The sequence below is a fragment of the Neolamprologus multifasciatus genome, chromosome 10, assembly GCF_963576455.1.
Source record: "Neolamprologus multifasciatus chromosome 10, fNeoMul1.2, whole genome shotgun sequence".
In the NCBI taxonomy this organism is placed as follows: domain Eukaryota; kingdom Metazoa; phylum Chordata; class Actinopteri; order Cichliformes; family Cichlidae; genus Neolamprologus; species Neolamprologus multifasciatus.
Window position 1 is genome coordinate 27,055,165 of NC_140448.1, and position 22,354 is coordinate 27,077,518.

General features: G+C 39.1%; 2 protein-coding genes across 8 annotated transcripts in view; one reads left to right on the top strand and one right to left on the bottom strand.

The window, feature by feature from the left end:
* myo7ab (myosin VIIAb) overlaps positions 1-6,511 on the top strand; it is a 59,988-nt gene extending 53,477 nt beyond the window's left edge. For all 5 annotated transcript variants that reach the window (XM_085174121.1, XM_085174123.1, XM_085174122.1 and 2 more), the window contains 9 exons: positions 221-326; positions 529-642; positions 1,556-1,643; positions 1,752-1,858; positions 2,072-2,257; positions 3,148-3,264; positions 3,419-3,502; positions 3,962-4,081; positions 4,560-6,511. In XM_085174121.1, coding sequence (XP_085030247.1) covers positions 221-326; positions 529-642; positions 1,556-1,643; positions 1,752-1,858; positions 2,072-2,257; positions 3,148-3,264; positions 3,419-3,502; positions 3,962-4,081; positions 4,560-4,652 — 1,015 coding nt within the window. In that variant the 3' untranslated portion in view covers positions 4,653-6,511. The remainder of the gene's footprint in view (positions 1-220; positions 327-528; positions 643-1,555; positions 1,644-1,751; positions 1,859-2,071; positions 2,258-3,147; positions 3,265-3,418; positions 3,503-3,961; positions 4,082-4,559) is intronic.
* gdpd4b (glycerophosphodiester phosphodiesterase domain containing 4b) lies at positions 34-22,031 on the bottom strand. Of its 3 annotated transcripts, none has more exons than XM_085174139.1 (16): positions 21,906-22,031; positions 20,715-21,483; positions 18,349-18,452; positions 18,076-18,169; positions 16,477-16,536; positions 14,943-15,041; positions 14,743-14,836; positions 14,224-14,369; positions 13,726-13,808; positions 12,031-12,181; positions 11,175-11,399; positions 10,880-11,037; positions 10,652-10,799; positions 9,612-9,694; positions 9,417-9,496; positions 34-8,232 (listed from the first exon to the last, which is right to left on the bottom strand). In XM_085174139.1, the coding sequence occupies exons 2-16, from the start codon at positions 20,868-20,870 to the stop codon at positions 8,150-8,152; spliced, it is 1,764 nt and encodes a 587-aa protein (XP_085030265.1). In that variant the 5' UTR covers positions 20,871-21,483; positions 21,906-22,031; the 3' UTR covers positions 34-8,149. The 3 variants fall into 3 exon arrangements, with proteins under 3 accessions (XP_085030265.1, XP_085030266.1, XP_085030267.1); XM_085174140.1 differs by having other exon boundaries at positions 20,715-20,901; positions 21,906-21,976; XM_085174141.1 differs by lacking the exons at positions 34-8,232; positions 9,417-9,496; positions 9,612-9,694; positions 21,906-22,031 and adding an exon at positions 9,708-9,955 and having other exon boundaries at positions 20,715-21,702.
* Between the last annotated feature and the right edge of the window lie 323 nt (positions 22,032-22,354).

The window sequence follows — 22,354 nt, forward strand, 5'->3', positions numbered from 1 at the left end:
CTGCTGCTTTTTACAGCTTTAAGTCTCACACCACTCAGTTGAGAAGCACCTGCAAGCAGCCTCTAGTTTCCAGCTAGTTCATACAGCTCAGTTACAGAAACTATAGTGCATATTACCCCAGTGTGTGATTAAATGATTGCTTTAAATTACAATTTTTACCCCTAGTAATTGTTTTTATTATATTTTATTCATTATTCATCCTCACTGCCCTTTGTGCTAGAAACGGATCAAGGAAGTACCCTCCTCACCTGGTGGAGGTGGAGGCCATCCAGCACAAGACGACTCAAATCTTCCACAAAGTTTACTTCCCTGACGATTCAGACGAGGTCAGTTACGACTAACATTTAAAAAGTACATTGTTATGTGGTATTTTACACCTGTGCATTTTGTACACTAAGGGAAAAAAACTGTAATTTGAGACGTGCCACCTCTTTAAACAAACAGGGAACTTGCATCATTCACATTTTTCTGCACATTTACTAAATATTCTGCTTATAGCTTGACTTTAGTTTATGTTTGTGTTCACAGGTGTTTGAGGTGGAGTCGAGCACGAAAGCCAAAGACTTCTGCCACAACATCTCCGGACGTCTGATGCTCAAATCCTCCGAGGGCTTCAGTCTCTTCGTCAAGATCACTGACAAGGTGACGCCTCCATCCGCAGCCCGATCGTACAAACGTATTCACTACAAGCTCAGCTCAGGGGCAGCAAATAGACAGATTAGACAAAAAAGCCATAATTTTCTGTTTCTATGCTGATGACTTTTCTTTTCTTGTTGTGCTGTTTGTAGTTGTTGCTCTCTCTGCTGTCATATTTCTGGTAGACCTTTGGTTCTCTACCAAGAATTTGTTGTTTCAGACTCATTAAAAGTAACATTTTTGGTCATTTTTCATTAATTTGGAGTCAGTTCGTTTTTATGTCGCATCCTATTTTCACTGGTTTGACCCTCTTCCTGTTTTGTGGTAATTGTGAGTCTTTTCTTGGTTGTTTTGGGTCTCGTTGCAGATGTTTGATTTGTGTGGTTATTTTGCATTTGTTAATCATTCTTTTTGTGTGTTTGTAGTCATGTTATTTATTTATTTAGTGGTTCTGGATTTTTAAGTTCTTCTACCACCTCTCTGTAATCAGTTAATTGATTTCTTGTCAGTTCGTGACTTCCTGGTTCCTTTTGTGTTTATATTTTGTTTTTTGTTTGCATGATAATTTTTCATCTTAAGTGGTGTAGATTTGTTTCTGGAAATCATTCTGAGGATGTTTTCAGTCTGAGGTCATTTTGCTTTTCTCTAGCTGGTTTTGTTTGTTTTTGTTTTTTGGGGGGGATTCATAGGTTGTCCTTTGCTGCTCAGTTTGCTTGTAATTATTTTTATTTAACTTATTTTTTTTTGCTTTACTTTCATCTGTACAGACTTTGCCTGTACGTGTGATTAGTTTACATGTAGTCGTAACTTTTTACTTTGAATATTAGCTTTATTTTTGAGGAAGAAGGGATCATGCCTACCATTGAAGCCATTCAACATGGATCTTCTTTACACAATTAAAACCTTCACTTACTTCCAGGTCATCAGCGTGCCGGACGGCGACTTCTTCTTTGACTTTGTGAGGCACCTGACTGACTGGATCAAGAAAGCCAGACATGTAAAAGATGGTAAAGCCCATCAGATCAGATTCAGATTGAAGCTCAGATTATCTTTGATCTTCTCGCTGATTCTTCTTTCTTTACCAGTTTGTCTTTTCACCTCTGTGCTGTGTGCAGGTGTAGTGCCTTCTCTGACCTACCAGGTGTTCTTCATGAAGAAGCTGTGGACTAATACACTTCCTGGAAAGGACTCCATGGCTGATTCCATCTTCCACTACTACCAGGTTAGTCCCTCTGCAGTATCAGTGTATCTGGTTACTCTTACTTGATTAAATGTTGAGATAAAACATTTTAAACTTGCCTGATGTAGAATGGATGGTGTAGACTAAACTCTGAATCATGCTCTGTCTCTATCTTCCCTCCAGCTGTGCAAAGCTTCAAAAAAGAAAATCTGTGTGTGGTATCAGTTTCTTACCAGCTGTTGTCTTTCTCTGCAGGAGCTGCCGAAGTATCTGCGTGGCTACCACAAGTGCTCAAAGGAGGAGGTGCACCAGCTGGCAGCGCTGATCTACAGGGTGAAGTTTGAGGAGGATAAATCCCACTTCCACAATATTTCCAAGATCCTGAAGGAGCTCGTCCCCCAGGACCAGATCAGACATTTGTCCCCAGACGACTGGAAGCGGGTGAGCACGCGCAGATTTAAAAATGGTAAAAAACTGAATGTCTGGATGCAGGAATGGCCTCAGGCTAATGATGACTATGTTCAAAAATAATTTCCTCTTCAGTTTGTTGCCACAGAAGCAGAATTCAAAACATCAGATTTGGATTTAATCCTCGGGTGTTCATTCATTCATAACCTTTCCTCAGTGATCACAGTTCTTTCTCTAATTACATATTTAAGATGTTTTCAAGCTTTCGTTCAAAAATCCAGAAATAAGGTCTGGTGATTGGTGCTTTTTGGCTCCTATGCTAGGCAGTTAAAGTTTTAATCAACAAGTAAAAAACACTAAAGTTAGATTGAACTTGTCGTGGAAATCTAGTGAGACAAAAACTTTTAATCGCACATTAAAACTTCTAGGTGACTCAGATGTTTTATGCAGGAGCTTTTATTGCAAAAGAGCCGACCTCATGTGTTTACAGGATCCTTTGAAGCACCGGATTCAGAAAAATTTTAGTTTTAGAGGCCTGAAAAAGGAGTCTTGGCCTGAGCCATGCTGCTAAATACACGTTCCTTAATCAGTCGTAGGTACTTAAGTTTCAAATGAGTTAAAATGATCTATAAAACTGAAACAAAGTAAAAGTTGTGTGCTGATTGTACTGATTGAAAAGAAGTCGAGACAATCACCAGGCGATATGCAGAGATTTAAATCTGTAGCAGCACGTCAGCTTGTCTCTCTGACGTCATCCCAAACCCCAAAAAGAGGCTTTACTGTTTTCAGAGCTCTCTAGGAGTTCGAAAACATTAAAATCCAAAACATATCCCACAGCTGCTTGCTACTTTTATAGTCACTTACAAGTCTGTGTGCAAAAAGAGTGAATGAGTGTTTCATCTTCCTGTTGTTGTGTGTCTCAGTCCATCGTGTCGCTGTTCAACAAGCACTCAGGGAAGACTCGGGAAGAAGCCAAACTCTCCTTCCTCAAAATCATTTACAAGTGGCCCACGTTTGGTTCGGCCTTCTTCGAAGTCAAGGTAAAGACTCTAGAGACTCTTTAGTTTATGAAAGCTTGGAACTTCTGCATTCACTGTTTCCTGCTCTATTTGATCTACTTTCACTTTTAAAAAAGCAGCACAACACTGTGACAAACTTTGCATTTTTGGTTTTTCTGTTTTGCTTTTTCTGCAGCAAACAACGGATCCTAATTACCCAGAAACCCTCCTGATAGCAATCAACAAACATGGAGTCAGTCTGATTGATCCCAAGTCTAAGGTGGAACACGTTTATCTTTGATATTTAAATCGATCTGTATTGATAGAGCGCTTTGCTACTCTGTTCCCTCCCCTCACTCCCAACTGGTCACAGCAGATAGATGCACCTCCCTGAGCCTGTTTTCCTCCAGAGGTTTCTTCCTGTTAAAACAGAGGTTTTCCTTCCCACTGTTGCCAAGTCCTTGCTCATAGGGGCTTTTCTGATTGTTGGTGCCTTTTTCTATTACTGTAGTTTCTCTCTGTGTTATTGTATTGTATTTACCTTACAATATAAAGCACGTTGAGGCAACTGTTCCTTTGAATTAAATATCTGAGCACTCAAAGCACTTTTTTTTTTCGCAATTAGTTTTTGATTTAAACCTGGAAATATTTGTTTGTATGTGAAGTTTATGCTCAGCTAATTTGAATGAGTTTGAGCACTGGATTATTCTCTTATCCGGCTTATCAAAATTTCCCGTAGGACATCCTCATCACTCACTCTTTCACCAAGATCTCCAACTGGAGCAGCGGCAACACGTACTTTCACATCACCATTGGAAACCTGGTGCGAGGCAGCAAGCTGCTGTGTGAAACGTCTCTGGTGAGCTCTTAGTTTTTGTAACATGAAACAAAGAGTGTGAGCATTTAGCTTTCCAAACAAAGCTGCTTTTAATGTGATTATGCACAGCCTGAGCAGTGAAAGCAGCGTGCCGGCAGATTTAATTGTCTGTCTTTTCTGTAGACGCTCTCATTTATCACGTGTTCCACCAACAAGATTACGCTCTGCAGGAAGCAAAATCTTTGCGTTCACATTTGAATCGCTCATTTATTTCACGTGTAATCAAGTTTTTTTTAAGTGTGGTGTCTGAAACGATTTTGCATGGTTACCTGTGCTCTCTTTTTAACTTCAAACTTGATTACAGCTCAGAGAAAAAGGGATGAAGTAACAGTTCTAACGTCACAGGAAAACTTATGAGGAAATCAAATCAGTGATCTTGTGTGAATAATAATAGATCCTTATACAGTGAAAAGAGCCGCACATCCCACAAAGCAATCATTAATGTATTCTCATCCATCAGGGCTACAAAATGGACGACCTCCTGACCTCTTACATCAGCCAGATGCTGACGACGATGACCAAACAGCGAACGTCCCGGGGCAACAGCAAGTGAGCAGAAGGCTGGAAAGTCATTGATCCCATTTGATCGAAGCTGGACACAAACACCCACACGGCAGAATGTAAAAAACACGCTAATGGCTGACTGTGACGCTCTAATGTTTTCACACTATAACATCGGTCCTGTCTTAAAACTCACCCGCTGCCTTTAAATGACTTTTTCCTGAAGCTGGACTTTGTGTAATTGCAGTGATTAGCAGTGACGTTTATTTTCTGTGCTGTAAAGTGTGACACGTTCAACTTTCAGTGAAACCACTTTTCACATGTCTTGACTGAAGTGTGCAAAAAGATTTTTATACTTTTAACATCTGCACTGAAACAGCTGGGCCTGTATTTATAAAGTGTCACTAAGTAGGAACTTGGTCCTACATAGGCTGAAAGTGATGAATGCAACTGTTCTCGTTTGACCGTGTTAGGCGAGCACAGTTAAATGTCTTGTTTGGCATCATCGATGAACCGATCCTTAAAACACTACATTTAAAATTTGGGGCCAGTCATTTTTAGTGTTTCTGTTAGAAAAGAAATAGAAGTTAGATCATTTTCTGTCCTATTAATCTCCATCTTAACATGCCGGTTTCAAATCTGAAGAAGCATCCTGGTCACTTTTCCATAAAGTCTCAAAGAAATCTTGCTATGTTGGACCTGGTGATATTTACACAGAGAGGTATGCATGAGGTTTATGCGCGCACACGTCTTGTGTCAAATCAACAGTTTTTATTTTGCAGATCCTTGAATTGCTTCTACTTTATAGATCATATTCTTGATTATAGTTCATTAAGAATATAAAATGGGATAAAAGTTCAACTAGAATCCTAAAGGCATTTTTAGAGTCAGAGAATTTAGAGTCATTCTTTAGAAACTGATCTAAGGAGCTTGGAAAGAAAAGCATCTGGACTTCTTTAAGTTTCTCCAGATGCTTTTCTTTCCAAGCTCCTCAAACTACGATGACCTGGATGACTGAGAACCTTCACAGACATTTAAAAAATGATCCAATATAAGAATATTTCCCAGTCTCACCATCTTGTTTTCTATTGAAAAATTCAAGGATCGTAATACACTTCCTAAATTCACTTCAGTTCATTTAGATAAACAACTCTCACCTCAAATCGCTTTATATTGTAAGGTACAGACCCTTCAATAATAATATTTCTCACAGAAAAACTGCCAAATTTTACCTCTGCACCTCTAGTTTGGTCTTGACAATATTTTTCTGATGACGTTAGGGGCGTTTCCAAACCTTTTCTGAGCAGAATTTTCTCTGGAGCTACTTTTTTTATCTGCATATTCAAAATTTTTAAAAAGATTCATATTTTTGTTTATTTTTTACAGGTAGCACCCACAGCCTCAGAGCGTCTGTGTTGGCTCAAAAGAAAATGCCTCTAACCTCATCACAAAAGTATGTTTTTAGGCAGACTAATAACATTAGAAATCTGATATTTACACAACTCACAAGTTTGTAGACTTAAGACTTGCCAGGTCTCTCTTAGAAATGAGATTTTTAATCTCAATGAGATTTTTTTTAGATAAATAAAGGACTAATAAATATCAATGATGACTCTACTTAAACCTTTGGAACCCCACCGGACTGACTGTGGGTCAAGTCAAAATGATGTTGCATTATTTTTGAATTAATGGATTAATTTGTGCCGTTATTGTACCCAAATCTTTATAATCCCAAGAGATTCTGTGATGCTTCATTCATCCCTGACTTTTAACTATGGCTGTCTGAAGCAACATCTCCCCGTAACATTAGTCCTCTGGTTCTTTTTGTTTATTTAACTTGTAGGTAGTGTTCTTATTTATGCTTACAGTTGTCCCAAAGTTATTAAATCAACGTTATGACATTTTAAAAAACATTTTACGTTTTAGATGTCTTCCTTTTTTCTTCTTCTTTGATTTGATCGATTTGTTACACTTTGCCAATTTTCACAGTCAACCTCAACCACATCAGGAACAATCTCCAAACCTGTGAACACTATCTGGACTTGAACTTAGCACTGATGTGGAGGAAATACGAGTAATGTTGCTTTTACTTCATTGTTAGCATCCCATGTGTGTGCCACAAAGTTCAAGCATTCTTTGTATCCAGTAGGGATTTTTTTTCAGTGTCTCCATGTGTACTGTAGCTAGTGAATGATTCGTATTTGTCTCTTCTTTTTTTTAAATATATGAATTTAGTATTAATTTGTAAATCATGACAGAGTTATGTTTGTTCTGGATGATGTTTATGAAGCAGAAATTGTTTCATCCATATGACCACATATCTTATGTTGTAGAAATAATAAATAACATTTTCCAAAGAGTCCTTTGTGGTTGGTTTCTTTAAAAAAAAAAAAAAATTGCAACATGAGATTTTAGATGCCAGAGAATTTTCCCTGCATGATCAAAGCCATCCAAGTACCGGCTGTAAATGAACTTTCATTCTGATATTTACTTGTAAGCTATACCCTTACAATCATGTATAAGTTACAACATTTTAATTAAAAGTAATCTCTTTCAAATACAAATAGAGATACTCAAAGATTGAGCAGGTATTAAGGTACGAATGCGAGAATTTAATAATTTTTATAGAAAGCTATTTGAACGCAAAAATGCTCTTATTTGTGATGTTTAACTTAAAAATGTGTGCGTACATTATCAGTATTTATTCAGGTTCTAACATACACATGTTAAATAATCAAATGTGTTAAAATGGTTGTGAAATGTAACAGGCAATTATAAGCACTCAAAATCATACCATACACCTGTGACACTTCTGAAAGAAAAATTTCTCCATAATATTTTAGCGCTTCTTAAAAATGTATATTCTACTCTGCTAATGCTCATTACCTGTAAATTACTTAAGTCCAAGTTTTTATAATGTGGTCCTATTTGTCTCATTTTCAGCTCCACAGTTTAGTTGTTGTAGTTACTCTGTTAAAACATTTCGTTTTACCTTCATCCCATTTAAGCCAGCTGTCTTCCGACTGGCTCCCTAAGACAAACAGAAGGTTTGAACAGCAGGTGGGCTTAGCTTGTCCAAGATAACCAAATTAGTATCGATGATTTTTTTCTGCCACTGAAAAAAAGTTAGCAAGTTAGCATGTTGAGCTAACCGCTCTGGAGTCTGAGCTTTTGGCTTACATTACTAGCTGTTTAATACAGCTCAATATAAAGAGTTTCTCATTAATATAAATAGAGGAATATAAAATCAGGTTGACTAAAACGGCCCCTGTGGGAAAGGTTTAACAAGTGCCATCTAATAAGACACTGGAATTTTGTTAGCTTTAGCCAGAGCCAGGCTAGCTGTTCCCTTGTGTTTCCAGTCATTATGCTAAGCTAAACTAAGCTGCTAGCTGTTGCTAATCATTTTAAGTCTAACGTAAAATGATTTAAAACGCTAAACCAGATAAATAAAGAGTGAAGCATTGTTTCAGCCACTTTAATTCATTAAGACACAGAAGTTTTTTGAGGTTGGCAGTGTGTGATTGGGCTTCGAAGGCTCAGCAGACATTAGTGCTCTGTTACAGCCGCCAGGCTGGGCATCTTTTCCGCTGCTGAGTTCCCACTGGAGACCGACCAGATATCACTCAGCTCTGAGAGAGAAGATATAGTCAGAATTAAACAAAAATGTAAAAGTATTTTTCTATAATTTAATCTACAAAATCTCATTTAGACTTTCTGAGCCAAAGGTGGGATCTTTTCTGACCAACAGTTCAAACACCCGCATGACAAAAATTTAAATCCTAATTTTTTTCACAAGTTGGAAACATTAGACACACACTTGTTTGTGTTTTTTTCTTTTTTGTTTTTTGCTTGTTAACATTTTCAGTCCTCTAATTCAGTCCTCAGTGTGAAATATCAAACCAGCTTCTTAAACTACAGGAGGTAGATGAGAAATAATCACAAATCACACTAATTCCATCACATTGTATTAACACAGGACTCCCCAAAAATGTTTTGCAACTGTGAAAAACAATTGTTGATTTATAATCATTGCATTTGCATTGCAAATAAGATGTTAGACCTGTTTGTTTTGCACTGATTACAGTGTACGTCTAATACCTCATCTCATAATTAAATCTTTGTGAAAACCTATACTGTAAGAAAATAATTCAGTTTAAGTCTGTAAACAACCTTATAATGGCAATTTTCCAATATATACTATATTTTCTACATGTATAAATACAAAGTGCATAGTGATGATGGATTGGATTTATATAGCGCTTTTCAAGGCACCCAAAGCGCTTTACAATGCCACTATTCATTCACTCTCGCATTCATACTCTGGTGGAGGCAAGCTACGGATGTAGCCACAGCTGCCCTGGGGCAGGCTGACAGAAGCAACGCTGCCATATCGCGCCATCGGCCCCTCCGGCCTAGGTGTACCCTACCGGGAAGGGTAGGGTAAAGTGTCTTGCCCAAGGACACAACGACCAGGACAGAGAGCCCGGGGATCAAATCGGCGACCTTCCGGTTACAGATACGCTTCCCAACCCCCTGAGCCACGGTCGCCCCGACCATGACAAATTCATTTTTTATTGAGAAATTTAACCAATCTGATGGTTATATTTCCATTTAGTTGATTATTTATTTGATGTAATTAGGGGTTTTAAACACCAGATTCTTTATATAAGTACAGAAAAAAAAAATCATTGTTTACTCTCAATGGGGTGATTTTAATTTAGCCTACAGATGAAAATGTCTGTGTGCGTCACATATCTAGACTCCAGTTTTCTTCTAGTTTTTTGGGTTTTTTGTTTTGTTAATGGTAAGTTACCCTTTTTAAATTTGCTGTAAGTGCCACCTTCCAACTTGATCCTGCTGCCCGTGCAGAAAGCCAGTTCTCTCTCTCTCCATCTGAAAACACATTTTCATCTTGATAGAGAGCGAAACATTGCGATTACAGCAGAATACAGGTTGGGTGTATTGGATGCGAGGTAGGTGTGTGTGCGTGTGTGTGTGTGTTTTCCACCTGTGGAAGAAGAAGATAAGGAGGATCAGCACAAAGGACATCAGATCAGTAAGAATCCACATCAGTTTATACTCATCGGGACTCTGAGAAGCAGATCAGAAGAGACCGCACGGAAGTGAACAGGTGAATATTAATATCTTTCACACATGAAACAATAATAAAAAGGTAACAGATAAAACCACAGTTCATTTTATCATCTTGATAATTACTGTAAATTCCTGTGATTAAATATGGTTTAAAAGCTTCCCTGATCAAGCTTGTAGCACTAATTTCTACCACAAGATGGTGCTGCAAGTTAACGTAACCAAGCACTTATTCGACCAGGAGGCCTGCCGGCTGTAGTACTATAAAAAGAAATATCAAGAGTTAATCAAAGCCGAGAACACACTTGAAAAGATTTCAACACCTCTCTGATAAAAAAGAATTGCCCAATGATATGTAACAATGTGTATTATAACATAATTTAGCATGCTACAGATGTGTTTTAGTGCTTTAGATGACTAAATGATGTATTAAAACAGATATAAGAAACAAATGTTACAACAAAAGCAAGCAAAACTTTATTTATGTAGTACAAGCTCACGATATACACGGTGTACGTTGTGTTTTTACAGATAAAAAACATAAAACACTCAACCGCAGGACACTTTAAAACATGCATGCATGAACAATTATTAGAACCTAAAAATTGCAATCGATTAAACAAGCAGGAATAGGGTAAAATAATCATTAAAGCCAGAAACGGGACTACTGAAGGTTAAATAGGAGTTGCTATGAGTTTGGTTTAATCCCTGATTATGCTGGATGACTGATATGATTTGGTAGGTTGCTTCAGCAGCTTGGACCATAAAAGGTAAAACCCCACTACATGATACTACAACCGCACCTTATCCAAACTACCTCAAAATCGATACCCTTACTCCCCACTGCTAACTATATGGTATCATCACTAGGTCAGGTGTTTCAAAATAAAAGCTTCTACGGTAAGAAAGAGAGGGAACAGGTCGATGTCAGATATGAAGCGCATTGCTTGAACTCACCATGATAAACAAAGGGGAACTGATGGTGCTGAGCAGCTGGGGGGCGTTAGTGGTGACTGAATGCACTCCAGCACACCAGGCTAGAGAGTAGAGCCACGGCTGGCTGATCACATACAAGTTTGTGGTGATGTTTACTGCAGTGTACTCCCTACACACGGGAGAGGAGAAAGTCATGAATATTACTAAACACAAGGAGGAGGACAGTACAGACACACACACTTGTGTTACCTGATGAGCTCAGCAGACATGGAAGTATAGTCCAGGTTGAGTTTGACGATGTGGTTACTCTGGAGCTCCTCTAGAGGGAGCCGACTGCCTGAAGTCTGCTGGAGCTCAGGATCGAGTTCCTGGACCAGAGCTCTGAGATTTGATGGCAGCCAAAGCACCTAGATATGGCATGCAAGCAGTGTTACCTACTACCCGCTCACAGTAACTGCACTCTTTACTCTTTTCAAACGGCAAAATGCTAAATTACAACATTTCACAGTGGAGTCTGGTGATAGAGAAATAAAATAAGCCTCGCCTGTGAGGAATGGATGGATGATTCATTCTGGATGACCTCGAGCGTGCGCTGGATCCAGGTGTCTCTGAAAGGGTGATCTCTGGGTGGCCGATAGAGGTCGAAGATCACGAGTTTGCCCGTCTGAGCTGCCAGCTGGAGGAAGGCCTGCAGACTACAGACCGACTGGTTTCCAGCTCGCTGTCGGTCGTCTGCGTTCAGAGAGCCAGCCGTGCCAAATGGGTTGTGCTGCAGGGGGTGACCATCAATAACCAATCAATACAGTGATTTCATATGACATGTGATATGCTTTTCATTGGCCAGCTGAGTTTTTTTTCCCATTTTTGGCTGACTATCAATTCATTTGTGTCCAAACATGCTCAACTCCCTCCTGTAGTTATGGTAACACTCTTAAACCTCGAATATAGTAAACAAACTATCTTTTGTTTTAGCATTTCGTTACATCCATACATCCATTTTCTGCCACTTATTCTAGTCTGGGTCAGGGTTCTCTCTCCCCAGCTACCTCCTCCTGCTCTAACCCTCTTCTGGGACGCATTTCCAGGCCAACCAAGTGATGCAATCTCTCCAACATGTCCCGAGTTTGCCCCAGTGTGTCAGGTAGACATGCTCAAAACACTTCAAATGGCTTATTTAAATAGAAAAGATTAGCAGCTGTGCTCTGAGCCCATCTATGGCAAACAGCAGGTAAAAGAATATCAGAGAGGTTATTAGCTGACCCCTCAAACATGCAGGGAATAAAATCAACAATTCTTCCTTATTTTTTATTTTTTAGAGCTTTTTTTCTTTGGTTACATTTTTCAAACATCAGAGAATAGCTATGACTATCATGGGAAAGGTCATTAAATGGCAGACTCACAGACAGGAACCAGTCCCCGGCGTTCAGGCTCTCCAGCTCGTTCCAGGTAAACCTGGCAGCTGGAGTATTGGTCCGGTTTGGGAAAACTTCATGGATGTTGGTCGTCCGCTGCAGAGTGTAGTCATGCATCAGAAAAGGCACTCCATCAAAACTACAAGGACAGGACAACAGTATGAGACTCTAAATGGGGCAGGGAGCTTTTCAGAAACAGAAAAGTCAGCTCGCCTGAAAGGTTATTGTATTTAAAGTTTAATAGGGTTAACTGAGACCTGGCTAAGTGCTTGGTCTCCAGTGAGCATGTATGTAGAGAGCTACTGGCTCAAATGCTCAAATTCTTTTATCAATACTTTACATTCACTATTACACAAACTTGGGGAATTTAAAATGCCAATGAATTCCTCAAAAAGTCGATTATCCTTGGATTTATTGGATACTTTGATTCTTATTCTTTATACTCGAATTTAATAAACAATATTTTTTGTAAATGTAATGGATAACACTTATAACAGTAGTTTATTAATGAGTGACGTCCAAATCAATTAAAAAAGTTGCCTAAAGGTTCTTTATATTTTAAGGTAAAGACTAATAATACATAGAAAACCCCAACAATCATATGACCCCCTATGAGCAAGCACTTTGGCGACAGTGGGAAGGAAAAACTCCCTTTTAACAGGAAGAAACCTCCGGCAAAACCAGGCTCAGTCAGGAGCAACCGTTGGCAGTATCTCTTTGGATCTCATATTGAACGTACCAGTGAAAATATACCGGATTTGGAATCTACTTCAGATCTTTTATCTCCCTAAAAGGACGAGAACAGCCCTCACCCATGATACTGTGTATCTGTCAACTGTCCAATTCCTGTCAAGCCTCTAAAAATGGAGGACTGCATTTCAAAATGGATCTAAGCATTAAACAGTCTTGAATAGTTTTAAATCTGAGCTGGTTTAGAGAAGCAAAACTACAAAAAAATGTCACTGGATCTGACTGTATTTTACACATAATTAAATACCATGTGGTAGAAAAGTGTCCGCCACAAAAAGAACCAAAAGTAATCGAGCCAACGCTGCAGGAATCATAAATGTTATTAGATAAAGAAGACTGTGGTTCATTTTTGCAACTGTTGCAATTAGAATTTCACATCTTATAACGTTAATCTGAAATCAGATCAGTCATCAGCAGAAAAAACACCACAATTAACAGGAAGTGAAACAAGATGGCAAGACATCCACAAATGTTTGGTCACATGATCAATCGAGACAGTCGGTGGCCACGCCCACTGTTGATTCTGCAGCATCTGCGTATTTAGTTGCAGTTTTAAAGCCACGTTTGTTTCTATAGGACATTTTAAATAACCCCAGCTGACCGAAGTGCTGAACAAGTTATTCAAAATATACACTTTACATAACGGTCACTAAATGAGCAATAAATACAGAACAAAAATCACACAGAACAAAGTCAATAAGACGCCGTTTGCATAATAAAGCCCAGGGTGCTCGGCTCAATAGTTTTGAAAGTGTTTTACAATAACTGAGACTGTGCAGTGATTATGTGGAAAAAGTAAGCTGCTGACATGTGACTGCTTTGTCACTTTGCAGCATGTTTTCTAAATACTGTTTAGGCTGCATTGCACCGGGCTCTCAGGGCCATTGTACCATAATTGAACACACATGCTTTCGCAGAGAGCTCCTCGCTGACCTGATGGTGACATCCGTCTCCAGACCGTCACACCCAGCCTCCACCGCCTTCTCAAAGGACATCAGGGTGTTTTCTGGAGCGAGCTGCAGAATGAGATCAACAGAGAACAGCAACTTGCAGCAGCAGTGCATGCGGGGACTTTCTCTCAGCCCTGAACAAAACACACAGGAAGGATGTGAGCTTCCCTTTGTTTTTGTGTCAGTTCAGGGCCTGAGCGGTTCCCCAAGAACATATTTCACATTACACTCATTTATGTTGTGTCACATTCAGGCTTAAAACTCTTTTACAGACCAAAAGGTTTTACAACAGCATGTAAAAAATCATTTACTCTCATGAACAGCAACTGTTTGTTTATGAAAAGAAAATCAAAATCTGCTTATTTCTGTTACAAAGAAAGAAAAATTCTGTTTTACTTTGTCATATGTGACACTAGGACAATTGAAATACTGCTGCTCTCTCACTTCAGTGTACAGGACTGTGTACTGTGTTTTTGCTCACCATAGGGGCTCCTCTGTGGCCAATGAGAGCCGGTGCAGGGCCCAGGGTCCCCTTCTCTTTGATACAAGGAGAATACAACCCGAGGGGAACCAAGTAGAGGGACAACAGGACGGTCAGGTACACGGCCATGATCAGGCCTCGCCGTACTAAAACACAAACACACAGTTCGTGGATGTATTGGTGAGAAGAAAGTAAAGTGTTGTGAAGTCGTTTGGATGAGTTGGAAAATCCCAGTAAGACCATCCGTTCCTGAAATACTCAGTCACTTAAATCCCCTTTCTGATGCTCAGTTTAAGCACCTTTACATGCCTAAATGCACTGAGTTGCTCTAATGTAATTGGTTAGTTGATCAGGTGTACCTAACAAAGTGTCTGCTGAGTGTAATTTGCCCATATTGTGCTTTTCTTGTGTTTCTTGAAAACTTATTTTTCAATTTACTTTAAATATGAGTTTTTATGTTTATCATCTTTTCATATATCAGAATAAAACAAACATTTTAAAAGCACGTCTGAGACTCACCCGTGCTTTTCATGCGAAAGAAATGCAAAGCAACAGGCCAAGCCAGTGATGTCATCAGTAAGAGTCCGCCCACATGTAAGAAAGGTGCTGTTACCTGGTCAGGACAAGAGGGAAAAAAAATCTAGTAACATCTAACACGAGAAGTGGAAATCATAGACACACAGAAAAAGTTAAGTTAAAGAGGAGAAGAAGAGCGTCACCTGGAAGGACAGCAGCAGTGTCCTCCATTCTTTACTCCACAGGTTGGACAAGACGGCCATGGCGATGACGGAGACCGTCAGGCTCACCAGGATCCCGATCTGCAAAAAACAGTGTCAACGTGTAGAAACATGAAAAATGTTTCATATGGATAGAAAAACGTCTTCATTTGGCGACACTGACTAGAATTTTTTTCTTTAGCATCCAGTGAATAAAACATCGTAATAAGCTCAGAGAAAAGAATTAGCAGGTCAATTTTAAGGATGATGTCTGGGTGAATATAAGGAGAACAGCAAACATGGAACCACAGTATATATGTATATATAACAACAGAGTTTGTGCAATTCTAACAAGCTTTAAAGTCAAAATTGGTACAATTTCTTTAAGCAGTCTACAGGAACAGTTCGACAGGCTTCTCAAAGGACATTCAAAGCTCTTCCTTGGATGTCGGCTGCCTTTGTTATCTGTCAAAATGATCCCACACTGCTTCAATAATATTGAGGCCTCTGGGAAAACCAATCCATGACGTATAGTTTTCCACTGTGTGTTTTTCTATCCAAGTATGTTTTTACTGCACTAGCAGTGTGTTTTTTCACATGGTTTTTCATGGTGGATTAGAATCTGATGGCGTTTTTCATTGGCTTTGAAAAGGTCCCAAACACCACTGTGGTCAAATGCAGCCTAAACCATGACCGAGCATCCACTGTGTTTTAAACATAGCTGAAGACACTCGCTGTTGTCTCTCTATCTTGACCTCCTCTGTACTTATTGACGATTTGAAGCAAAAATGTATCTCAATCAGACCTGTTGCCACTAATTTTCAGTCCAGCTCTTGTGTAATGTGGCATATCTCAGCCTTTTTAACCTTCCTTAAGAATGGCTTCGTTACGGCCATCTTTCCACTGAGACTTTTTCTGATGAGACTTCAATGAGCAGTCGATGAATCAACCAAAGGTCCAGATTTCTCTCTCTCTTTTTCCTACTTCTTAAGGAAATGACTTTCAGACACTGAAACTATTTTATCTTTGAAATTTTTCATAGATCCAGGTAAAGTAATGGGGACACAAATAATATGCTTTTGCCACAGGCTGCTAGTAACAAAGTGCCAGGAGATATAATTTAAAATCGGTTCTTTTATGTGTAGATACTAGATCATCCCCATATGTTAGGTGATTTTACTGTGCTTGAATGATTCATAGGTCCATGTTAAGTGGCTTAACAAAAATAAATAAAATTCCTGTGAAAATGCCAGGTCAGCCAGTGTTCAAAGAAGAATTTTGAAAGACCTTCAGAAAGCCTGAAGAACTATTGCTCATGACCACTTTAGTAAAATTAACAGAGAAAATAAAGAAAGGTCCCTTTAAGACTGAGCACAGTAATTATCCACCATAATTACTGTGCAGACATTCATGTCTGAGCTCAGAATTGTATTTGAAGTCTGCAAACAAAAATCTATGAAAAAGCTGCTGACCAGTTCCAGTGACACTGCACTGACCCGACATTCCATAAAAACTATGAGAGACATCACTGAGTTACCTTGTGGCTCCAGTGTAAATAAAGCTTCTGGCCCTCTGACAGCAAGCACACAGCCAGCAGCTGCAGAGACAGAAAAGCACAGACAAAATAAACTTGGAAAGAGATGATGAGACTTTCTGGGCAAAGTCTGAGCTAGTCTGAGGAATAGTTCAAGTTCAAGGTCTATGTGAGATATAGTTAATAAATGCATTCACCAAAGGGCTTGCATTTCTGTACTGGCTTTAAAATTCCCATAATAAAACTGACTTTTGTGCTCAGACAAGCCTGTTTTGTGCTCTTTGTGTTCTGGTTCTGCACTATTTTTTATCATTAACTGTTACTCTTGCACACTGGAAGGTCACATGAATGCATAAGGGCGGTGCTTGGCAAAGTTTAAAGCAGCCAGAGCAGAGTTTATATAAAATCCTGACCTGTCATTGCCTTTGTAAAACTGCTTTCACACTTATGATCTGGCCAGGTTCTCATGAGCTCGTCGATTTAAAGTAAACACACAAACAGTGAATCTTGTTTCTTTTAAATGTACAAATACCCACTTAAATTTTGAAACTAACATGCATTTCATCTGCAGATGAAGAAGAAGAAAGTGTTAAAACAGAAAGGCAAGTTGAGGTAACTAGACTACCTCACGGAAAGACTGAATACTAGTTTCACTGGCCTGTGGCCGATTTATGACTGATTTAATAATGAGTGTGCCTTTGGACTGCAGGAGGAAGCTGGTCTATCTGGAGAATTCAAAGTACAGGGAAAATATGCAAATCCCAAACAGCAGCGATTAGTGACCTCAGAAGTGTGCAGAAATGTTGATAGGTGTATTTTTGTACTACGAACAAAGGCAGGCTTACTGGTTCCCATGTTTCCACTCTTAATGACTAACAGCCTCCCAGCTTTTCCTGCATATTTATGAGAGCAATAATAAATTGATCTCTTGCATAACTCTGCAGCAAAGCAAAGATGTCAAAATGTCAAAGTAGCCCAGAAATGAGTGAAAACAGCAGCATAAAACTGCTGCGGGGCTGCAGATCAATCGATTTCCCATGAATCTACTTATGGTGGGGGGAGGGTATGATTTGTGGGAGAGAGATAGGGTAGGATGGTTAAGGGCATGGCATCAGCTGGGGTGAGTGGTACACCCAGAGTGCTAATTATTCTCTCTCCCTGTATAGTCGGTGCAGGGCCTGAGGATGAGGAAGTGAACAGAATGTGAATGTTTCAAATCTGGGCGGCTGCTGGAGCAAACAATTGCAGTTACAAGTTACAAGATAATTTCAGTGATGGTGGATTAAATATATACAATATTTAAGTGTTTGCTTTTATTTTTCGGGTTTTAAACAATCAATCAGTTGCTTCAAATTTGTGTTTGAAAGGAAATTACTAAAAGCGATTGAGGTTCCTATTTTTATGCTGTTGTATCAATAAAATATAAAAGAGAAGTTAAATTAAGACTTTTTTTCTAAAAAACCTTCCAAAAACACTACAAAATAAGACAAAAAAAGCAACAGTAAAATGTTGACACCACTTGGATAAATTATCCAGTCAGCTAAAAGGACAAGAACAAATCGAGATGAGAGATGAAAAGCCAATGCAGCATTTGTGTCTCACCACAAGCACTGTGACGTAGGTGAAGAAGACCACAGCGACAGCCAGCAGCACCACAGACCACGGGAACCAGAAGCCCAGGTTCCCGAAGTTAAACCTTCAGTCAAATGACAGGAAGCACAACAGACATGAAGGCAGAAAAACGTTTGTTACATGTTCAGTCAACAAAGACATATGAACGTAAATTTAGCACCAATGATTCCTGCAGCAGATTAATGTGAACAGCTCTATGTTTACCTACGACACTACTATAAGTGCAGGAGTCGCTCCACCCACCAGTCAAAGTCGTTGTAGTCATTCTTGGCTTGTCCCCAGAAGTAGAGGAACAGCAGCGTCAAGCAGAAAGCCGCCACAAGCACAGCAAAGCTGGCACCCTCCAACTGATGACAGAGGAGACAAAACAATGAGAGAAATTTGTTTTTGTCATTTGTTCTTGTCTAATATTTTCATGTGTGTGCGGGTGCACGGGTATGTTGGTATGGGTATATATATATTTGTAGGTTGTGTATCCTTTGAGGTGTTAATGGGGTTATTGAAAATGTGTATATGTGCGTATGTGTATATACGTATGTATGGATAGATAGAAACATATATGTATATATATATATATATATATATAAAAATAAATAAATAATAATAATAATTTAAAAAAAAATACACATGACATATAATGTAATTGCAAGGAGGTATTTCTGTAGTCCATAGATTACTAGATAGTGAAAAAGGGGTGGGATTAAATAAGCTCATGCTTCTTCCTGCTCCTTTTTGAACATGAAAGTTATTTGTAGTTGTGGTTGCTCGTTTTCTTTTTGTTTTGCTTTGTTTATTTGTCTCTTTTAATTCTATGTTGTTGTACTTTTTTAACATGTTCAAAATAAAGATTCAATCAATCAATCAATTCCCCGAGTTAAATCCAGCCCCCCGCACTGTTTACTGCTCTGTTTCTGTGGCAGTTTAAGACTTCCTCTGAGTCTTACAGAGACAGAGGAGCTCCAACCGACAGCTCTGTTCAGCATCGGCACAATAAAAAAAGCGAAATAAAGTTGTTTAACTGTAATGTCTGAAAATTATTTCTCATTTGGTGACTTTTACAGTTGTAGAAATGCAAATACTGAAGTCAATAACTGCAGAAAACAAAACAAAGAATCAACATACTGACACGTCACCCTTACCTTATTTCCTTTTATTGATTTGTTTTATCTTCCTCCAACTTATATTCTCCCACAACGATTTATTAGTGTTTTTTTCCTGTTTGCTGTTTGGTTTAACGATAAAATTCATGTTGCTGACCACATAATGTGTAACACATGTGTCTCTAAATTTAATTATTCAGCATTTTTTTCAGCATATTTTGAGTGCTTTTACTCCTCTCTCTTTCCAAACACAGCATCTCAACTTTAGATGGCTTTAGAAAAAGAATTGGGTGCACAGGTTTCAATTTTTGAGCGTGTTCCTCTAATCCACAGAGTCAAAAGTATATATACCAGCTCAAACATACACAGACTCCTACTAATATTTGGTTAAATGTCCATTAGCAAGTTGTACCTCGACTAGATCCTTTTGATATCCATCAACAAGTTTCTGGCATCATTTTGGGTAAATATTTGACAACTCTTTTGAGTTCATTTGAATTTGTTGCACAGACCTGGCTTTTAGACATAGTCCACAAAATTTCAAAAGGGTTGAGGTCGGGTCTCTGGGAAGGCTGTTCCATCCGGCTTTATCCCTTCCAAAAATAGTTTTGTTGTGCGTTTGGGATCAATGTCCTGTTGGTTGTTGATTTGAAGTGAAAGTGAAGAATTTGGAGGTTCAATATTCCAACCACTGCACAGTCCCCAAGCATGATGCTACCACCACCATGCTTGACACTTGCTACAGTATTCTCAGGTTCAAAAGCCCATGACAGGGATGAGCCCTGGTGGTTCCTGAACATCCTAACCAGTTTACTCACATTTGAAGATCACAGTTAGGATCTTCTTCCAGATCTCATATTTTCTTGCAGCTCCCTATTATTTTGAGTATTCATCAATCCATTGAGTGCTGTCAAACAAATCCTTTTTATGCTCACAACTACCAACTGTAGTCAATCATGATCACCAATTAGAAGTTAATAGGGCTTGGCCTCATGAAGTTAAAGGACACTGTTGAACCTTCAGGACCACTTATTCAAATATGTGAGTGTATGTATATATTTGAGCCTTTGTGGATTAAGAGAGCTTTTTTCCCTAAACCTGAATTTTCTATTTACTCCGGTTATCTTTGTCTAATATTAAAATTTGATGATCTGAAACACGTAAGGGTGCAAACATGCAAAACAAAAAATAAGAGAACAGGAAGGGGTTACATGCTTTTTCAGAGCACTGTATGACTCGAGAAAGGAAAGGGGGCCACAGAGACGGCTTACGTATAGGGCCTAGAGTTCTGTGCTGATTTCTTATATTGAATCTTTAAAAAATAAATTCCAAAACATTCAGTTTCCCTGGACTTTAATTTTGGTGAGACCGCTACAACTTAAAATAAAAAAAACCAAAAACACTGAAACTCCTGTAAACTTAACCACAGTATGATTCATTAATTCCAATGATAATAAACAGATGACTTTAGCTGGAGCAGAAGTGGCTCTTGTGTTGCTGCTTCCTGACCTTGTTGCAGCAGCAGCCCTCAGGCTGACTCCTCTTGTAGTGTTTCCACTGGCAGCCGTACAAACCAGCCAAACATGACACAAAAGGCTGGTGCTCATAACGTTGCAGCAACTTCACACGAAGGCTACGAAACCACTGCGACAATGTAGACGCCATGGCTCATACACACGCTGCCACAGCCTCCATCCTGCTCCAATGCACACAGAAATAAAAAAAAAATCGACTAAGACAACCAGACAAATTCGAATTACAGCTAAAACATCAGTAAAGAGGCAAATAAAGTAAAACAGGTGTAAAACAGAGGCCAAAAGGGTCTCAAGTTTGCATTGAAATTGTCCAATAGCTACTAAAGCATCACTTTTAGGGTGTATTGTAGCATACAATGTGTGCAAGCTAAACCTGAGCTCATTATTTACTGTCTTTTTGTTTTGTTTTTTAAAATAGGATAACACTGAGAAACCTTCCAACTCCTCTGGGCTCAGCTCCCAGAAAGCTAAAGTTACACAGCTCACTGGTCGGTTTTGTCCATCACCTGCAGGCTTCTTCACATATGATACTCAAGTGGGTCATTATCACTACAGGAGAACAAACAAAGTCTCACCAGTTTTGTTTGCCCCCTTTAAGACAGATTTACTTACAGTGTGCTTGTGTATTGACTGAAATAAAGTGAAGACAGATGAAACTGATTCAAGTATTTAAAAAAAGAAACAATTGTTTCCTGATTTCAGCATCACTGGCATTTCATGGCAGATTGTCATGGGTCCACTTCCTGGAAATCATAAAAACATGACATGACAAAATATCCACCAGTCATCACGAAACTAAAGACAACCAACCTGGGATTATGGTGCTAAATCTTGCAAACTTTTAATCCGACTCAAATCTCACTTTTTTGATTCACTTAACACTTTCCTTCGTGTGTTGTATCGTGGCCGAATTAAAGATTTAGACTCTATTTCATCATAAAAAGTGCTAAATGACTAAAACACACTAAGCGCGTTCGTAAACCAGGATGAAAATATTAAAATTGTACATTTATTTAACGCATTCTGGTGATGAACGCTCCATAAAACAAAGAACGGGACCTGAGGACCTGTTCAGAGCTCAAGCGAGCAGCGGATCGTTACAAAAACACTGTGCAGCTTCCACTTCAGCCTGTTTTTTGTTATATCGTAAGGACAGATCTCCTACCTCCAGGCCGGTTCTCCCTCCGGATAAACGGCAGAGAAGAAGCCGCAGTGTGCAGCCGTCCGGAGCAGGTGGCCTCGAAAAACGGGTCAAGTCAGTGGGAATTACTAACACGGGGACCAGGGGAAAGGCCCTGTCTTCAAAAATACAGGCACACATTTTTTAAAAACACGTCTGCAGTAGGATTTTAGCCGTTTTATACAATCTTGTGCATTATTTTTTCGCCATTTAGCTTTTATTTAACTCCATAGCGAGATTTTATATGTATCGAGAATATTTAGTAAATATTTGCAAGTATAAGACAACGGAGCGGCTTTATTTTGAAATTAACACGGAAATGAGAAGATTGTAAATGTTTCTCTGCTTTACTGCTGTTGATGTCCTGCACCTCTGTGTCATCCACCGCCACCTGTTGCCGCAGTCGTGGAAAGACACTGCGACCATCATCATCG